At 43.6% G+C, this 13,357-nt stretch overlaps 1 protein-coding gene across 1 annotated transcript in view; it reads left to right on the plus strand.

Annotated features, from left to right (window-relative positions):
* The first annotated feature begins 2,121 nt into the window (after nt 1–2,121).
* The window catches only part of LOC115464311 (adenylate cyclase type 6-like), a 30,946-nt gene continuing 19,710 nt past the window's right edge, over nt 2,122–13,357 (plus strand). The window contains exons 1-7 of the mRNA XM_030194700.1: nt 2,122–2,238; nt 5,049–5,165; nt 5,430–5,588; nt 5,693–5,868; nt 6,383–6,418; nt 6,556–6,607; nt 6,642–6,683. Coding sequence (XP_030050560.1) covers nt 2,122–2,238; nt 5,049–5,165; nt 5,430–5,588; nt 5,693–5,868; nt 6,383–6,418; nt 6,556–6,607; nt 6,642–6,683 — 699 coding nt within the window. The remainder of the gene's footprint in view (nt 2,239–5,048; nt 5,166–5,429; nt 5,589–5,692; nt 5,869–6,382; nt 6,419–6,555; nt 6,608–6,641; nt 6,684–13,357) is intronic.

Below are 13,357 nucleotides of genomic sequence, written 5' to 3' on the forward strand. Positions count from 1 at the left end.
TTCTTTTCATCTCACTAGACCAGTCAGGAATGCATGGGATGTTGCAAAGCAATCCTTGTGCTAGGTGGGACGATGACTCCCGTGCCAATAGGATTGCAACATCATCTCTGGCCTAATCATCCAGTTTGTAAAACTTAGTAAACAAGTGGCAGCCTTACACACCTTTACTGAAGAAATTGCCCAGGCTGCTGCTGATCATGCTGCTACCATACCCCAGGTCACATGAGCTCACAATGGAGCTCCAGACCTTTAAGCAGATAAGCAGAAATGATCACCTCCTTCAGCCAGTGCAGACAAATAGTTGGTCTAATCTACAAAACTCGTTGGTTACCTTCAGGTACCGCAGTAATACTCTATAGACATCTAAATATTAAAATCGTACTCCCAAGGGAAGCAACTCACCTGGTTAATATGGAAGGCTGATATTGTTTTGGAAACTCCTGCTTCCATAAAATGCAAAAAGGAATATCAGCAAGAAAAGTCCTGCAACTCCAAAATCTTTCTGTCTGAGGAACAGCAAGTAGAAATGCCATCTTCAAGGTAAGATCTTTCAAGGAAGTTTTCTTTAGAGGCTCAAAAGGTATAGCCATCAACCTTAAAACCAACATTTAAGATTTCATGCTGGAACCACAAGACGTAGCTTTAAAACTTCGGTATTAAGCGGTATATCAAGTTAGTCAATCCAATCCAATATGTGTGCCACGCCCTTAAAAAAATATCTGGATGTGAGCTTACTGGAGCACCTTCAAGCAAGTACAGTAATATGCTAGCACCACCACCTGAACCTTGAGGAAAGCTAAAGCTAAACCACTTTGGAGTCCATTCTGCAAGAAGAACAATATTTGAGCCACTGATGCCCAAAATGGCAAAAGTTCTCCCTCAGCACGCCTTGCCTCAAAAACTCTCTAGACCCTTGCATAAGCTAACAAAGTACAATGCTTCCTGGCCTGAAAGTCCATGGTACTATGTCTACATAACCTTTGCATCTTAGATCTACCTTCTCAAGACAAAAGTGAGATGGGTCATCCATGATTACAAGCCCTTTCCATAGAAGGCCTCTCCCTTGCAGACGTTTCAGACTCTCCTCGCCTTACAAAACTACCTCACCAACCCACCCAGTTATTAAAGTCCACCTTCTATACTAGCCTACCTAACACCTTCCTTCTTCTTCCATTACTTAATCTTAGTACATTACTAATTGTATCTGATATCCTGGAATGACTATCAAGCTCATTTTCAAAGCACTTAGCCTCCCAAAGTTCCATAGAAACCTATGAAACTTAGCCTCCCAAAGTGCTTTGAAAATATGCCTCTATGTCTTACCAAAACTCTGTAAGCCACATTGAGCCTGCAAATAGGTGGGAAAATGTGGGATACAAATGCAATAAATAAATAACTGGATCAAGTCTGCGTGCCACAGATGCCTGATCCAATCTGGCATGACTAGAATTCACCAATCCACGATGAGACACTGCCTTTTTCAAACACTCGAACCAATAGAAGTGAAGAAGGGAGGAAAAATATGCCACATTTCTGCTGAAGGCCAGCTTTGCAGCAAGGCATCCACTCCAGCTGCTCCATTTTTCCTCAATCTGAAATATAGAGGTCCTTTGGTATTCTGGCTAAACACCATCACATCCATCACTGGGACTCCCCAGCACTCTGTAATCATGGCAAAGGCCCTCTTCAACTCCAGAGCACATCTGTTCAAAAGTTCACCTGAACATTTTTGATCCCTGCTGTGTTGTGCTACTGGTAATGCTTGCAGGTGAGTCTCTGGTGTGGAGGAGTAGCCTAGTGGTTAGTACAGCGGACTTTAATCCTGGGAACTGGGTTCAATTCCCACTGTAGCTCCTTGTGACTCTGGGCAAGTCACTTATACCTCCGTTGCCCCAGGTACAAAATAAGTACCTGTATATAATATGTAAACTGCTTTGATTGTAACCACAGAAAGGCGGTATATCAAGTCCCATCCCCTTTCCTTTTCCCTAATGAATGAATCTGCTTCCCTGAATCAACATGACAGCCTCTGCTGCTACTGCTAAACTCCTCATTCCTCCTTGCTACCTGACATAAGCCACCACTTGTGGCATTGTCGGAAAACACTTTGACCGCCTTACCATGCACCAGAGTCTGAAAGGCCCACAAGGCTTTTCAGATATCCCAGATCTCAAAGCAGTTGATCGACCACAACACCTTGGTCATTCTCCAATGTCCCAGAATGACCTGGTCCAAACAGTGAGCTTGCCAACTGAAGAGACTTGCATTTGTTGTGGCCACCACCCAACCAGTGACCATCCCTTTCATCAGATTTTGAGAGTTCAACCACCAGCACAGATTGGCTTTGGCTTCCTTCAATCAAGGCATCCTGATGTTGTGGCGACTGTCGTTTTTGAAGAGAGGGACTGCAGGAGTAACATAAGAGCCTGAGCCCAGGGGACTAGATTCAGCGTTGCCTCCATGGATCCTTGAATCTGCATATAACATGTGCTTATAAAACCTTGTGCCTTGGAGTGACCCAAATTTGGAGCTTTAAATTCTTTGTTTGGACAATAATTCTTTTCCCCAGAGGTTATGAAAGAGCTCCCAGTTATTCCATGCACTAGGGCAGCTCCAGCTTTCTCTTGTTGAAGTTGATTTTCCATCCCAGGGACTGAAGTAACTGAATTACCCAGGCTGTAGACTGCCAACTGAGCCAATTATCCAAACATGAATGAACCATGAGACCTACTCTACACACTGCTGCTGCCACTACCACTATGACTTTGGAAAAAATATGAGGAGCTATAGCTAGCCCAAAGAGAAGTATTTGAAACTGGGTGTCCCAGAATGGAGAATTGCAGATACTTCTGATGCAGACCTCAAATTGCCTCCTTGAGATCCAGAGCTGTGAGGAACTCCTTTGCACCCACCACAGTGATGACCAAATGCAAAGTCTCCATTCTGAAGTGAGAGATCCTGAGAGCTCAGTTTACTCCTTTCAGTTGGTGTAGCTCCCTTTTTCATGCATTTCTTTGGGCTGGAGAACTACTGCTTCCAACGCAAGCAATCTCTTCAAGGTAGAGGAGCTTACCCATGGCCCTTCTGATTCGAAGCTCACTCTCTGGAGATTCTGCCAAGATAAAGGCTTGGATAACCTGATGCATCAGGAAGGGTTTTGGAGCTTACAGATAGACCCTATTCTCAAGGGTCTCAAAGATCCAGGTTCCTGGGTGGCAGGTTCCATATACATAATGCCTGTAATGCATGCAGAATCATCCCCTGAAGCTCTTCCTTCTGGAAGAGATGCAGTACCATAGGATCATCTCCTTTCAGCTATCAATATCTCCCCCCTTCTACCAAGGGGTCAGCTTGTCCTTCTACCTAAGTCACTGGCTCTGTGCTCCAGCAGTCCAAATCCATATCAGCAGGTACCACCAGATGCAACTGAGTGGGTCTCTGAGTCCTCCAATACTCTTAGTCATGGTGTTTAGCTTGCACAGCACCCTGTGCCTCGAGTTTCTCTAATTCTAGGGCTTATGGGTAGGTCCTGCAACTACTACATAGGGACAGCTGTATGCAAAAGTAGAATAAACTCGGGGGGCGGGGAATCTGATCCTATGCTGGGGCAAGGCTTCAGCTTTTCTGACACATCAGCAAGGGCTGATTATGAAATGGAAAAAAACCACTTCTGAGACCTGAGAAGCTGGAATTGGTGGCTTAACAGCAGCTCCTGTGCTGTGAGGTAAAATGGCTGCTTCTGAGTTGCGGTTGAGACTTACACAAGGAAGCATGAACCCATTGCTCACCTGACACTTTCCAGCCATTTTGGGACTTCAGAATTGAGGGAGGAGGTTCCAGGTAACTCACCATATCAAGTTCATACTGCTCAGAACTGTTGCACCAGTTCCCACACCAGGAGCACCTCTTCAATGCCTCTGGCCAGGAGCTTCTTCCCGCTACCACTGCTCCCATGTAGCCTGAAGCTCAAATTTGTGGGGGGGGGTTCCTTCCCAATAAAATCCTTTTGCTACCCCTTGGCAAGCCTGAGGAGCAAATGGGAGTGGGAGGTGGGGGCAATCGATCCCATGGTAGTTTAGTTAATGGAGGGACCTGGATTCCTCTCCTACCCATTTAGCTCAGTTGGGTAGCAGGCTCTTCAGCTGGGCCCAGGAGCTACATTAGCAGCCCAGAACTGTACAGGGGTGCATGTCACCATTCACTGGAGAAGGAAATACTGGTGAGCTATGCCTGAATGGTGCCTGTTGTAGGGCAGAGCTCACAGCTCTTAAACGGTTTGCATCCGCTGGCTCATTGACATAACCCCATGCATTCTGTACTGGTCTGGGGAGACAGAAACAAAGAGGGGTTATACAATAAACTCTTACCCAATCAAAGTTTACTTTAACTAGCCAGTACCAGCATAATCTCTGGGAATTGTCCACAGAATGCTTTTCAGAGTCCTGGTTGTGCCCCTAAAGACATATTTCGGAAAACATTCTGGGCTAGATTCTTCTGCTGTTCATGATTTTAGAACCAGTCATAACTTAGGACACTGGCTTCTTGACCAATAACTTTGCATAACCATTGTATAACCAGTTACACCATAGGCTTCTGAAAGCAAGGACTGACTTTTGTGTCTCTCTGTAAGGCAATGCTATACAATTATATTACAGCTTCAGGGGAAAGACACAAAATTCCTCCATTGTGCATCTGTGCAACCAGTTTTTATAACCCTTTCAATCCTTGTTGATACAAAGGAGAGCTTTCCAGCTGATAGGGATTATTCGTAGTCACTTGCATTGTAACTTAAGGGTCTGCAGTGGGAGGAAGTTCTCACCGGGGAACACAAAGGTCCCAAAACAAGAAATCACGACAGGGATAAGGATCTCTGTTTTGCCACAAACAGCGAGTATGTGGTCTCCCTCAGCGTGGCTGCCTGCTCCTGTTTAGCAGTAATTGTTTGTTTGAGATATTTGATGATTGAGAGTTTGGGGAATGCAGAGGCTGCTTTTGGATACATGCTCTGATACTAAGGTTGAGCCCCTCCAATCTTTTGCCCCTTCCAGCTTTTCCCTGTGGCACTGCAGAGAATATCCCGCAAGATTGTTCAATCTCGGACGAACAGCACGCTCATGGGCATCTTCACCATCCTTCTGGTCTTCATATCTGCTTTCATCAACATGGTAGGCACAAATTTTTGCAGTAGAGAAGTGGCACACGCTGCTGTGCTCAGCTCAGGTGTTGTGGGAGATGACAATGGTGCTTTACCTTGTGCTCTCTTTTCTAGGTTAGGATTCCACTTTGCTCTCTCCTGTGTGCAGTTGGTGCGCTTGCTGCCTTGATCTGCTTTCTTCTCTTTAGGGTGCTCTTAAGCTGCTTGTCCCAGGAGTGTTATGCTTCCATGGTTATACTGCTGTTTTTGTCCCCTTCTTTCTCTCTTCCCACAGTTTGCATGTAACCACATAGCACTGCGAGACTGTGCGGCCTGGAACTTGAACATCAGCCACAGGGATGTGGTTGTGTGTGACATCATGAATCTCAACTACTCTCTGGACATGGAAGTGGCCCCCTGTGATGAAAACACACCACCTTGTAATTTCCCTGAGGTATGAGGGTCATAATGTGCCCTCTGTGAAAATAGAGGGGAAGCAGAGTTGCGCAGGTGTGGGCAGTTTTTCCCTCACGGATTCTTCTCCACCTTCCTTCACAGTACTTTAACTACAGTATCCTGCTGAGTCTCCTCGCTTGCTCCGTCTTCCTGCAGATCAGCAGCATTGGGAAGCTGCTCCTTATGCTCTCTATTGAGGTTCTGTACATCATTGTGGTGGAGGGGCCTGAGGTGGTTCTTTTTGACAACTACGACCTGCTGGTCACTGCCAACAACCTGTGAGTTAACAAGCATACGTACAGCAGGGTGAAGCATGGGCTGGCTGTGTGCCACATTGGAAGGATGTGGATTTAATTCCCAAGCTGGGCTTTTGCTGGGCAAGCTGCAGAGACAGTACTCTTAGTTCCTGGTAGGGGGGAGGGATATTCGCTGTGGCTGTATAATGACACATAGGCTCTACATTAGCTGGCTTCTGAGTGAGCTGCAATGTATGGATTGAGTTGGGAGAGGGGATATATAAATAGGGGGGAAAGACTGATGTGGTGCAAATGAAGGTTCATGGTGCCATAGCCCAATAGAAGTTGGTTCCAGTTGAGCAGGAAGCCCAAAGGAGCCGGAGGAAGCAGTCGGGCCAAAAAAAGGAAGTAGAGCAGTATTCCCTTCTTCGTCTTCTTTCTTTTTCCTTTTCTTCTTCATATTCCTTTCTGACCTGCCAGCTGTCACAAATAGTGCATTATTGGTGTGCATTTGATGGTTTGCCTAGGAATTTGATGCAAGTTCTGTTGTTTTCAGATCTCCTCTCAACCAGACTGAGAGCCATGAGGAATGGTAGGTACTGGTGGTCTTTGTCAGGGTTCCTGATAGTGTCCTTGTGGTGTGCGTCTGGAGTGTTTCTTCATTTTTGGGGTGGAAAGGGCTTTTCTTTTTCTGGTGCACCAGAACTGAAGCTTTCCTTATCTCCACAGCCTGGCAGGTGGGAAAGTTGCACTGAAGTACATGACCCCTGTGATTCTAATGGTTTCGTGCTTGCTCTGTACCTTCACGCCAGCAGGTGGAGTCCACAGCACGACTGGACTTTCTATGGAAGCTACAGGTGTAAGGGAGTGAACCCCAGCTTTCTCCTGCACATTGTCCTCTTTGGTGGGCACCTAAAACTGGTAGAGCAGGGAAATGCTTTTTCCTATCACAGCAGTGAGGTGTGGATTGGAAATAGCAGAACAGAACTTGTAAAAGTCCATGTTTAAGTTGAATCTACATATATGAGCTTTTTTCTCATTGTCTGGAGTACATGCTCTTTGCACTGTCACCACATTTACATCTGAAACAAAGCACTTTACTCTCAGGTATGCTGCCTCTCTCCTGTCTTCTTGCCTTCCCCTTTGCTCCTTCACCTTTGTGCTGGTTGGATTCTTTAAACAGAGGGGTTGCATAAAAATAAGTTTGGTTATTTGCAGGCTGTGATTCCTTTTCTCACTTCCTCATGAGTATGATTACAAGGTGATGTGCTTTGGAAAGCACACAGGTTCCTTTATCAGGTGGGTTTTCCTTCTTAAACATGTCACCTCTTGCGTTAAATTCATAGGTTCCCTGGAAAGCTCTTATTGACTATATAAATGCACCAGACAAGATGAAGTAAAATAATATTTCTTTCCAACCTGAATATAACTCCAGCTATGATTATATATAGTCACCCATTTCAGGCAGGCAGCTTGTACAAATAAATCGCCTTTAGCCATTTCCTAAATAGGAGAAAATCCTTTTCCAGGCATTCATTGTTTGAAGAGAACACCGTAACATAGGGCCTGCTACTGACCAATCTCAAGCAGGAGAATAGGTATGTCGAACAGGTTTTAATGGAAGACTTACGGTTTGTCAGCCATGCAGCTTAAAACGTCATTAAGTCACTCCACAACCCCCTCTCTGAATTCTCCCGTTCCTCTCCGCACGTTCTTTAAAACTGGTGAAATTCGCCTGCTGGGACGAGGGTGAAGCATTGCTGTTGCTGGGTCATTCTCATGCTGCACATTAGAAACCAAAAGCGATTTGTCTGATAAAAAGACATGTATGTAAACAAGGCGCAAAGCCAGGCGCTGGCGGAGGAGTGGAAAAAATTTGGTGCCCACGGAGAACTGGATCGCTCACCAGAGACGGCTGCTGCCTCTCAAGTTTAAGACCAGATTTACCACTGGTCATTCAAGACTAAGAGCACAAAAATGGAGATCGCAGACACTGTAAACAGAAAATTGGATGAAAGCTGGAGGTCTTCAGAGAATGAGTAGAGCAAATGGAAGGGGAGACTACACGATGTCAAAATGGAACAAGAGCAGGAGAGAGACTGAGGAAGCTGGAAAAAGTGGCTGTGATTCCTGGCAGTAAGTTGGAAGACAGGAAACTCGCAGCAGAAGATCTAACTAAGAATTTTGGGGATTCCTGAAGGCAGTAGAAGGCGGGTAACCCTATCCAGTTTGTACAGAAGATCTCCAACACAGCCATCATTTGAACTGGAGAGATGCATAGAGAATTATGCCCCAAACCAGACCTGAATTTGTCTCCCTGGGCATTTGTTCTTAACTGTTGTGATACCCAGGAGCGGAAAATATTCTGAAGATAGCAGACAGCAAAATATGGGAGCTGCAAGTGTTCCCAGACTTAGGGTTGAAAACTGTGAGGAAAACAAGGGGCCCTTTTGCAATATAAGAAATTATTAAAGAAAAGAGGTCTCCAGGCTGGCTGGGTGTTAATTTTTTTTTCTTTTTAATGTATTTAAAATGTATGATCCGCTTACAACTAAGCAGCGTACAGTTTTTAAAACATATATATAAAGCCAAAACAACATAATGGACTGTTATCTTCAAATCAGTATCATAACAGAAAACTCAATCCCACATTTAAGAAAAAAACGTGTTTTCAAGTATTTCTTAAACTGGCTCCATGTACTCTTCAAGAACCAGGCAAACCATATAGCTTCTTCCTTTTCCCAGGTTCCCTGCATTTCTGCTGCTGTGATATTATTTTTCACATACAGCACCACTCTCCACATTTTCAGCCCTCCCTATCCTTCCTAAAACGATTATAGCCCAGTATGGTCACATTCCATTCATGGTGTGAATGAGTGGCTAGTGGTAGTGCAGTAGGCTTTGATCCTGGCTACCTGAGTTCAGTTCCCACTACATGCTCTCTGTGACTTGGGCACGTCAACCAACTCTCCATTGCCCAAGGTACAAAAACAGTGCTGTGTACATCTATTAGGCACTATAGAAATGATTATTATTAGTAGTAGTAATTGAACCATGTCTCTGTAGTGGCAACAGTATCCAAGTTTTCCTCCGACATCAGGGCTTGGAAATCTTGAACCCTTTTTACTTTGAGGCACGAGCGTTTGTGCTTGTTGTTTTCTATGTGTTATTAAATGGTTTTCTCTATAACATTACCTTCCCCACTTCCATCATTTTTTTCGTGTGTGTCTTGCTTCCTTTTGTCACCCCACCCCTCTAGTTTAAATGTCAGAAACATACTGTTTGAATTTGTCCCCAAGGATCTCCTTTTTCCTGTTACAGAAGATGTAGCAATCATTACAGTACAGCCTGCTATTTTTCCATTTACTGCCCCATCTTCTATGTAATCTAAACTTCTTCTTTACACCAGCTTCAAGCCACTTATTGAACTCCTCTTTTTACGTAGTCTTTCCTCTCCCTTTCTATATATACGAATAACTTCAGAAAAACTGTAGTCTGAACCAAAGATTTGAGTCCCCTCCAAGCTTCTAGAACACTCTGTGCTCCAAATTTGCTTATCTGTTGGCCGGGTCATTTGTCCCCAGGTGGATTACAATATCAGTATAAAATCCTTGCTCTTGGGATTTCACCCCTAAGTGCATCACTTTGCACTTCTTCACATTAAATTTTAACTGCCAAACATTCGACCATTCTTCTAATTTTGTAGATCTCTTTCTCATGTTGTCCACTCCGTCAGGGGTGTCCACTTTTGTTGCAAATCTTGGCGTCATCCACAAAAAGGCAAACTTTTCCTTCTAACCTTTCAGCAGTGTTGCTCACAAATATGTCTCCTATGAGGAACTGTCAAAGACCTTACGGAATTCCCAGTAGACTACATCTAGCACATGTCCACTATCCAATTCTCTGGTCAGATTGAAAGATCTTAAAACACAAACTAGATTTACTTGATGTTAGTAAAACTGAATTCCAGATAAGAACTAGAAAGGATTTTCTGGAATTTGGGAAGAGGATAGGAAAGCTACTGGCATGGCAATTACAACATCTAAATAAGAGGTGGGTTGGCAAGATTCTAGGATCAGATGGTAGCATTAAGATCTCCTATGCTGACATTACAAGGAGTTTTGCTCGTTTTTCAAACATCTATATTCATTGGAACTTCAATGTCTGGTTGAAAACTTAGGGTGTATTTGGTAGGTGCATCATTCCCCCAGGTGTCTTTGGCAGATCAACAAAGATTGAATTCTCCCGTTTTCCCTCAGGAAGTAGAACAGGTACTACAGCACCTTCCCAGGGGAGGATGGGTTGCTGGGGGGAATACTATATTATCCTACAAAGGGTGATTTCAGAAGTATTGGCAAGGATGTTTAACTCGGTAATTACAGGGCTCGCTCCTCCCTCCACCCCCACCATTATGTATAAGACAATTTATTTGTCTTTCCCAAGCCGGGACAAGACCCCACCAAGTGTGTTGGCTATGGGCCAATAGTCCTGCTCAATAATGATATGAACATTTTATGAAGATTTTATCTAACAGGGTTGGAGGACATCTTACCAAAATAATTTGTTATGACCAGATGGGCTTTATGAAGAGACAACAACTCAGAGATGATGTTCACAAGGATATCAACCAGATTTAGTGCCTTCAAAGGAGTAAAGACTGTGCTGTGTGTGTAGCTGTAAATTCGGAGAAGGCATTTGATCAGGTTAAGTGGAAATTTTTATTTGAGGTCCTAAGTCAGGTGGGGTTGGGGATAGTTTTTGGATCATAAGTCAGCGTGCTTTAGGCCCAACCCTTCAGCTCTGTAGTGGTTAATGGAATCAAGTCAGAAGAATTTGTGTTGGGACCAGGGAACAAGGCAGGGTGCACCATTTCTCCCCTACGTAGCCTAGTGGTTAGTGCAGCGGACTTTGATCCTGGGGAAGTGGGTTCGATTCCTACTGCAGCTCCTTGTGACTGTTGGCAAGTCACTTAACCCTCCATTGCCCCAGGTACAAAATAAGTACCTGTATATATGTAAACCGCTTTGAATGTAGTTGCAAATACCACAGAAAGGCGGTATATCAAGTCCCATTTCCCTTTAGCCATAGAGCCACTTGTGGCTAGGGTCAGAGCCTCCCCTACGATCTCTCCAATAGAAGTGAAGGTTGAGAAACTTAAAAGTGTTACTATATGCAGATGACACTAATATTATAAGGGGCCCAGCTACCTCTGCTGCATTATTGCAAGAGATGACTCTGTTGGGGAGGTTATGAGATTTAAGGTGAATACAGATAAAACTGAATTGCTTAATTTTAATGCCTTCCTGGAGGTGCTTCAAAATTTGTCCTTCCGGGTCACCCATCAGGAGATCCAATACCTGGGTATATGCATCTTGGCTCAGTTAAAGATCTTCGATTAAACTACAGTAACCTCACAGAACAAATCGGAGGAAATTTAGCGAGGTGGCGCACCTTAGCACTATCTTGGTGGGGGAGAGTGGCAGGCCTTCAAATGATGGTTCTCCCTAAATTTTTATTTTCCCAACTCCCTTTTCACATACCTAAGGGACGTATTGAATATGGGAATTAATGTTAAGGAACTTTATTAGCAAAAGAGAGGGTCCAAAAGTACACAAACAGATATCAAAAAAGGTTACACAAATGGGCCTTCAAGACGGAACAATGGAGAATCCTTTAATTAATAGACCCGATACAGGTCATATTTCGGTGTAAATTACACCTGCCTCAGGGGGTCAAGCATGAACGAATACTCTCAGTAAAAGCATAGAAAATATGACAAACTCATTCAAAACAACACTGCTTAGCAGGATGAAGCAACTCTGAAAGCGCTGCATTGCATATATTCTGAGTGTCTACTCCAATGCAGAAAATTAAGCCAAACGTGAAGAACGGCGCTTTCAGAGTTGTTTCAACCAGCTAGCAGTGCTGTTTTCCAGCTTAGAACGTTTTTATTGGAAAATGAAGCAAAAATGAATTTGTACCTCAAACTTTCTAAGTTGGATATGATCTTATTTAAATCAGACTCACAGAAGGGTTTGCTTTCCAAACTCTACAAAGTTTTAGGCAACATACATATTAACATAGTAAATGACGGCAGATACATTATCTTTAAACAATTTTATTGAAATTTTTCATGGTTAACATGCATAAGTATATAAAACTTTAAGACATCAAGAAAATTTGAAGTCAACTTGTATTACATTCTTCCCCTCCCAGTCTACAATTCCCATAACCCAAAGCAACCCCACTCTGCTCACCCATCCCTGGTTATAAATACAAGTTGTATGCAATCCCCAAAGGCTTTGGCTCCTATGGCACCCCTGATCCTATACACTCCCCCTACTCCTTGTCCCATGAGATAGTCATATTAGAATAACTGTATGAAACAACAGATCCAGTCTTATCATAAAGTATTTAAGTTTCTTCCAAATGGTGTCAGTGACTGTATGTCATTGACCCCATTTGGGATTCCAGATCTTCAGAAATGTTTCTTCTGTTTGAGGGAACCCTGAGATTCCCTCTCTTCCCAGCTAATCAATAAGTGTGATTGATTTCTCCAATGCCTCTAGGTGACATTTGTCAGGAGATCTTCCTCATGAGGGGGGGGGGGGGGGGGGCAACGTTGGGTGGGTGAAGAAATACCCCCGAGACATAGGATAACATATATTTTTACATCCATCACTGCTCTTCCATTACCAATTTAGACAACTCCAATGTAATGTAGTATATTGGTAGTATTAGACACCAGTGTTGGAATGGACAGGGGATGGTCAAAAAGCTTCAGAAAGCTTTTGATGAAGTTCCTCATGAGAAACTCCTGAGAAAATTAAAGAGTCATGAGATAGGTAGCAAGGTTCTGGTGTGGATTAGGAATTGGTTATTGGACAGAAAACAAAGGGTAGGGTTAAATGGTCTTTTCTCTCAATGGAGGAGGGTGAACAGTGGAGTGCCGCAGGGATCTGTACTGGTACCCGGCACTATTTACCATATTATAAATGACATGGAAATCGGAAACAATGAGTGAGGTGATCAGATTTGAAGATGATACAAAACTATTCAGGTTGTTAAAACACATGCGGACTATGAATATTGCAAGAAGACCTAGGAAATTGGAAGACTGGGCATCCAAATGGCAGATGAAATTTAATGTGGACAAATACAAGGTGATGCACATTGAAAAGAATAATCCAAATCATAGTTACCTGATGCTAGGGTTCACCTTGGAGGTCATCGCTCAAGAAAAAGATTTGGGTGTCATTGTAGATAATACTCTGAAATCTGCTCAGTGTTTGGCGGCGGCCAAAAAAGCAAACAGGATGTTAGGAATTATTAGAAAATGGATGGTAAATAAGACCAAAAATACTATAATGCCTTTGTATCGCTCCATGGTGCGTCCACACCTTGAGTATTGCGTTCAAAAAAGATATAGCGGAATTAGAAAAGGCTCAAAGAAGAGCAACCAAAATGATAAAGGGGTTGGAACTCCTCTTGTATGAGGAAAGGCTAAAGAGGTTAGGGCTCTTCAGCTTGG

This window comes from Microcaecilia unicolor, chromosome 3, assembly GCF_901765095.1.
Source record: "Microcaecilia unicolor chromosome 3, aMicUni1.1, whole genome shotgun sequence".
Taxonomy (NCBI): Eukaryota; Metazoa; Chordata; class Amphibia; order Gymnophiona; family Siphonopidae; genus Microcaecilia; species Microcaecilia unicolor.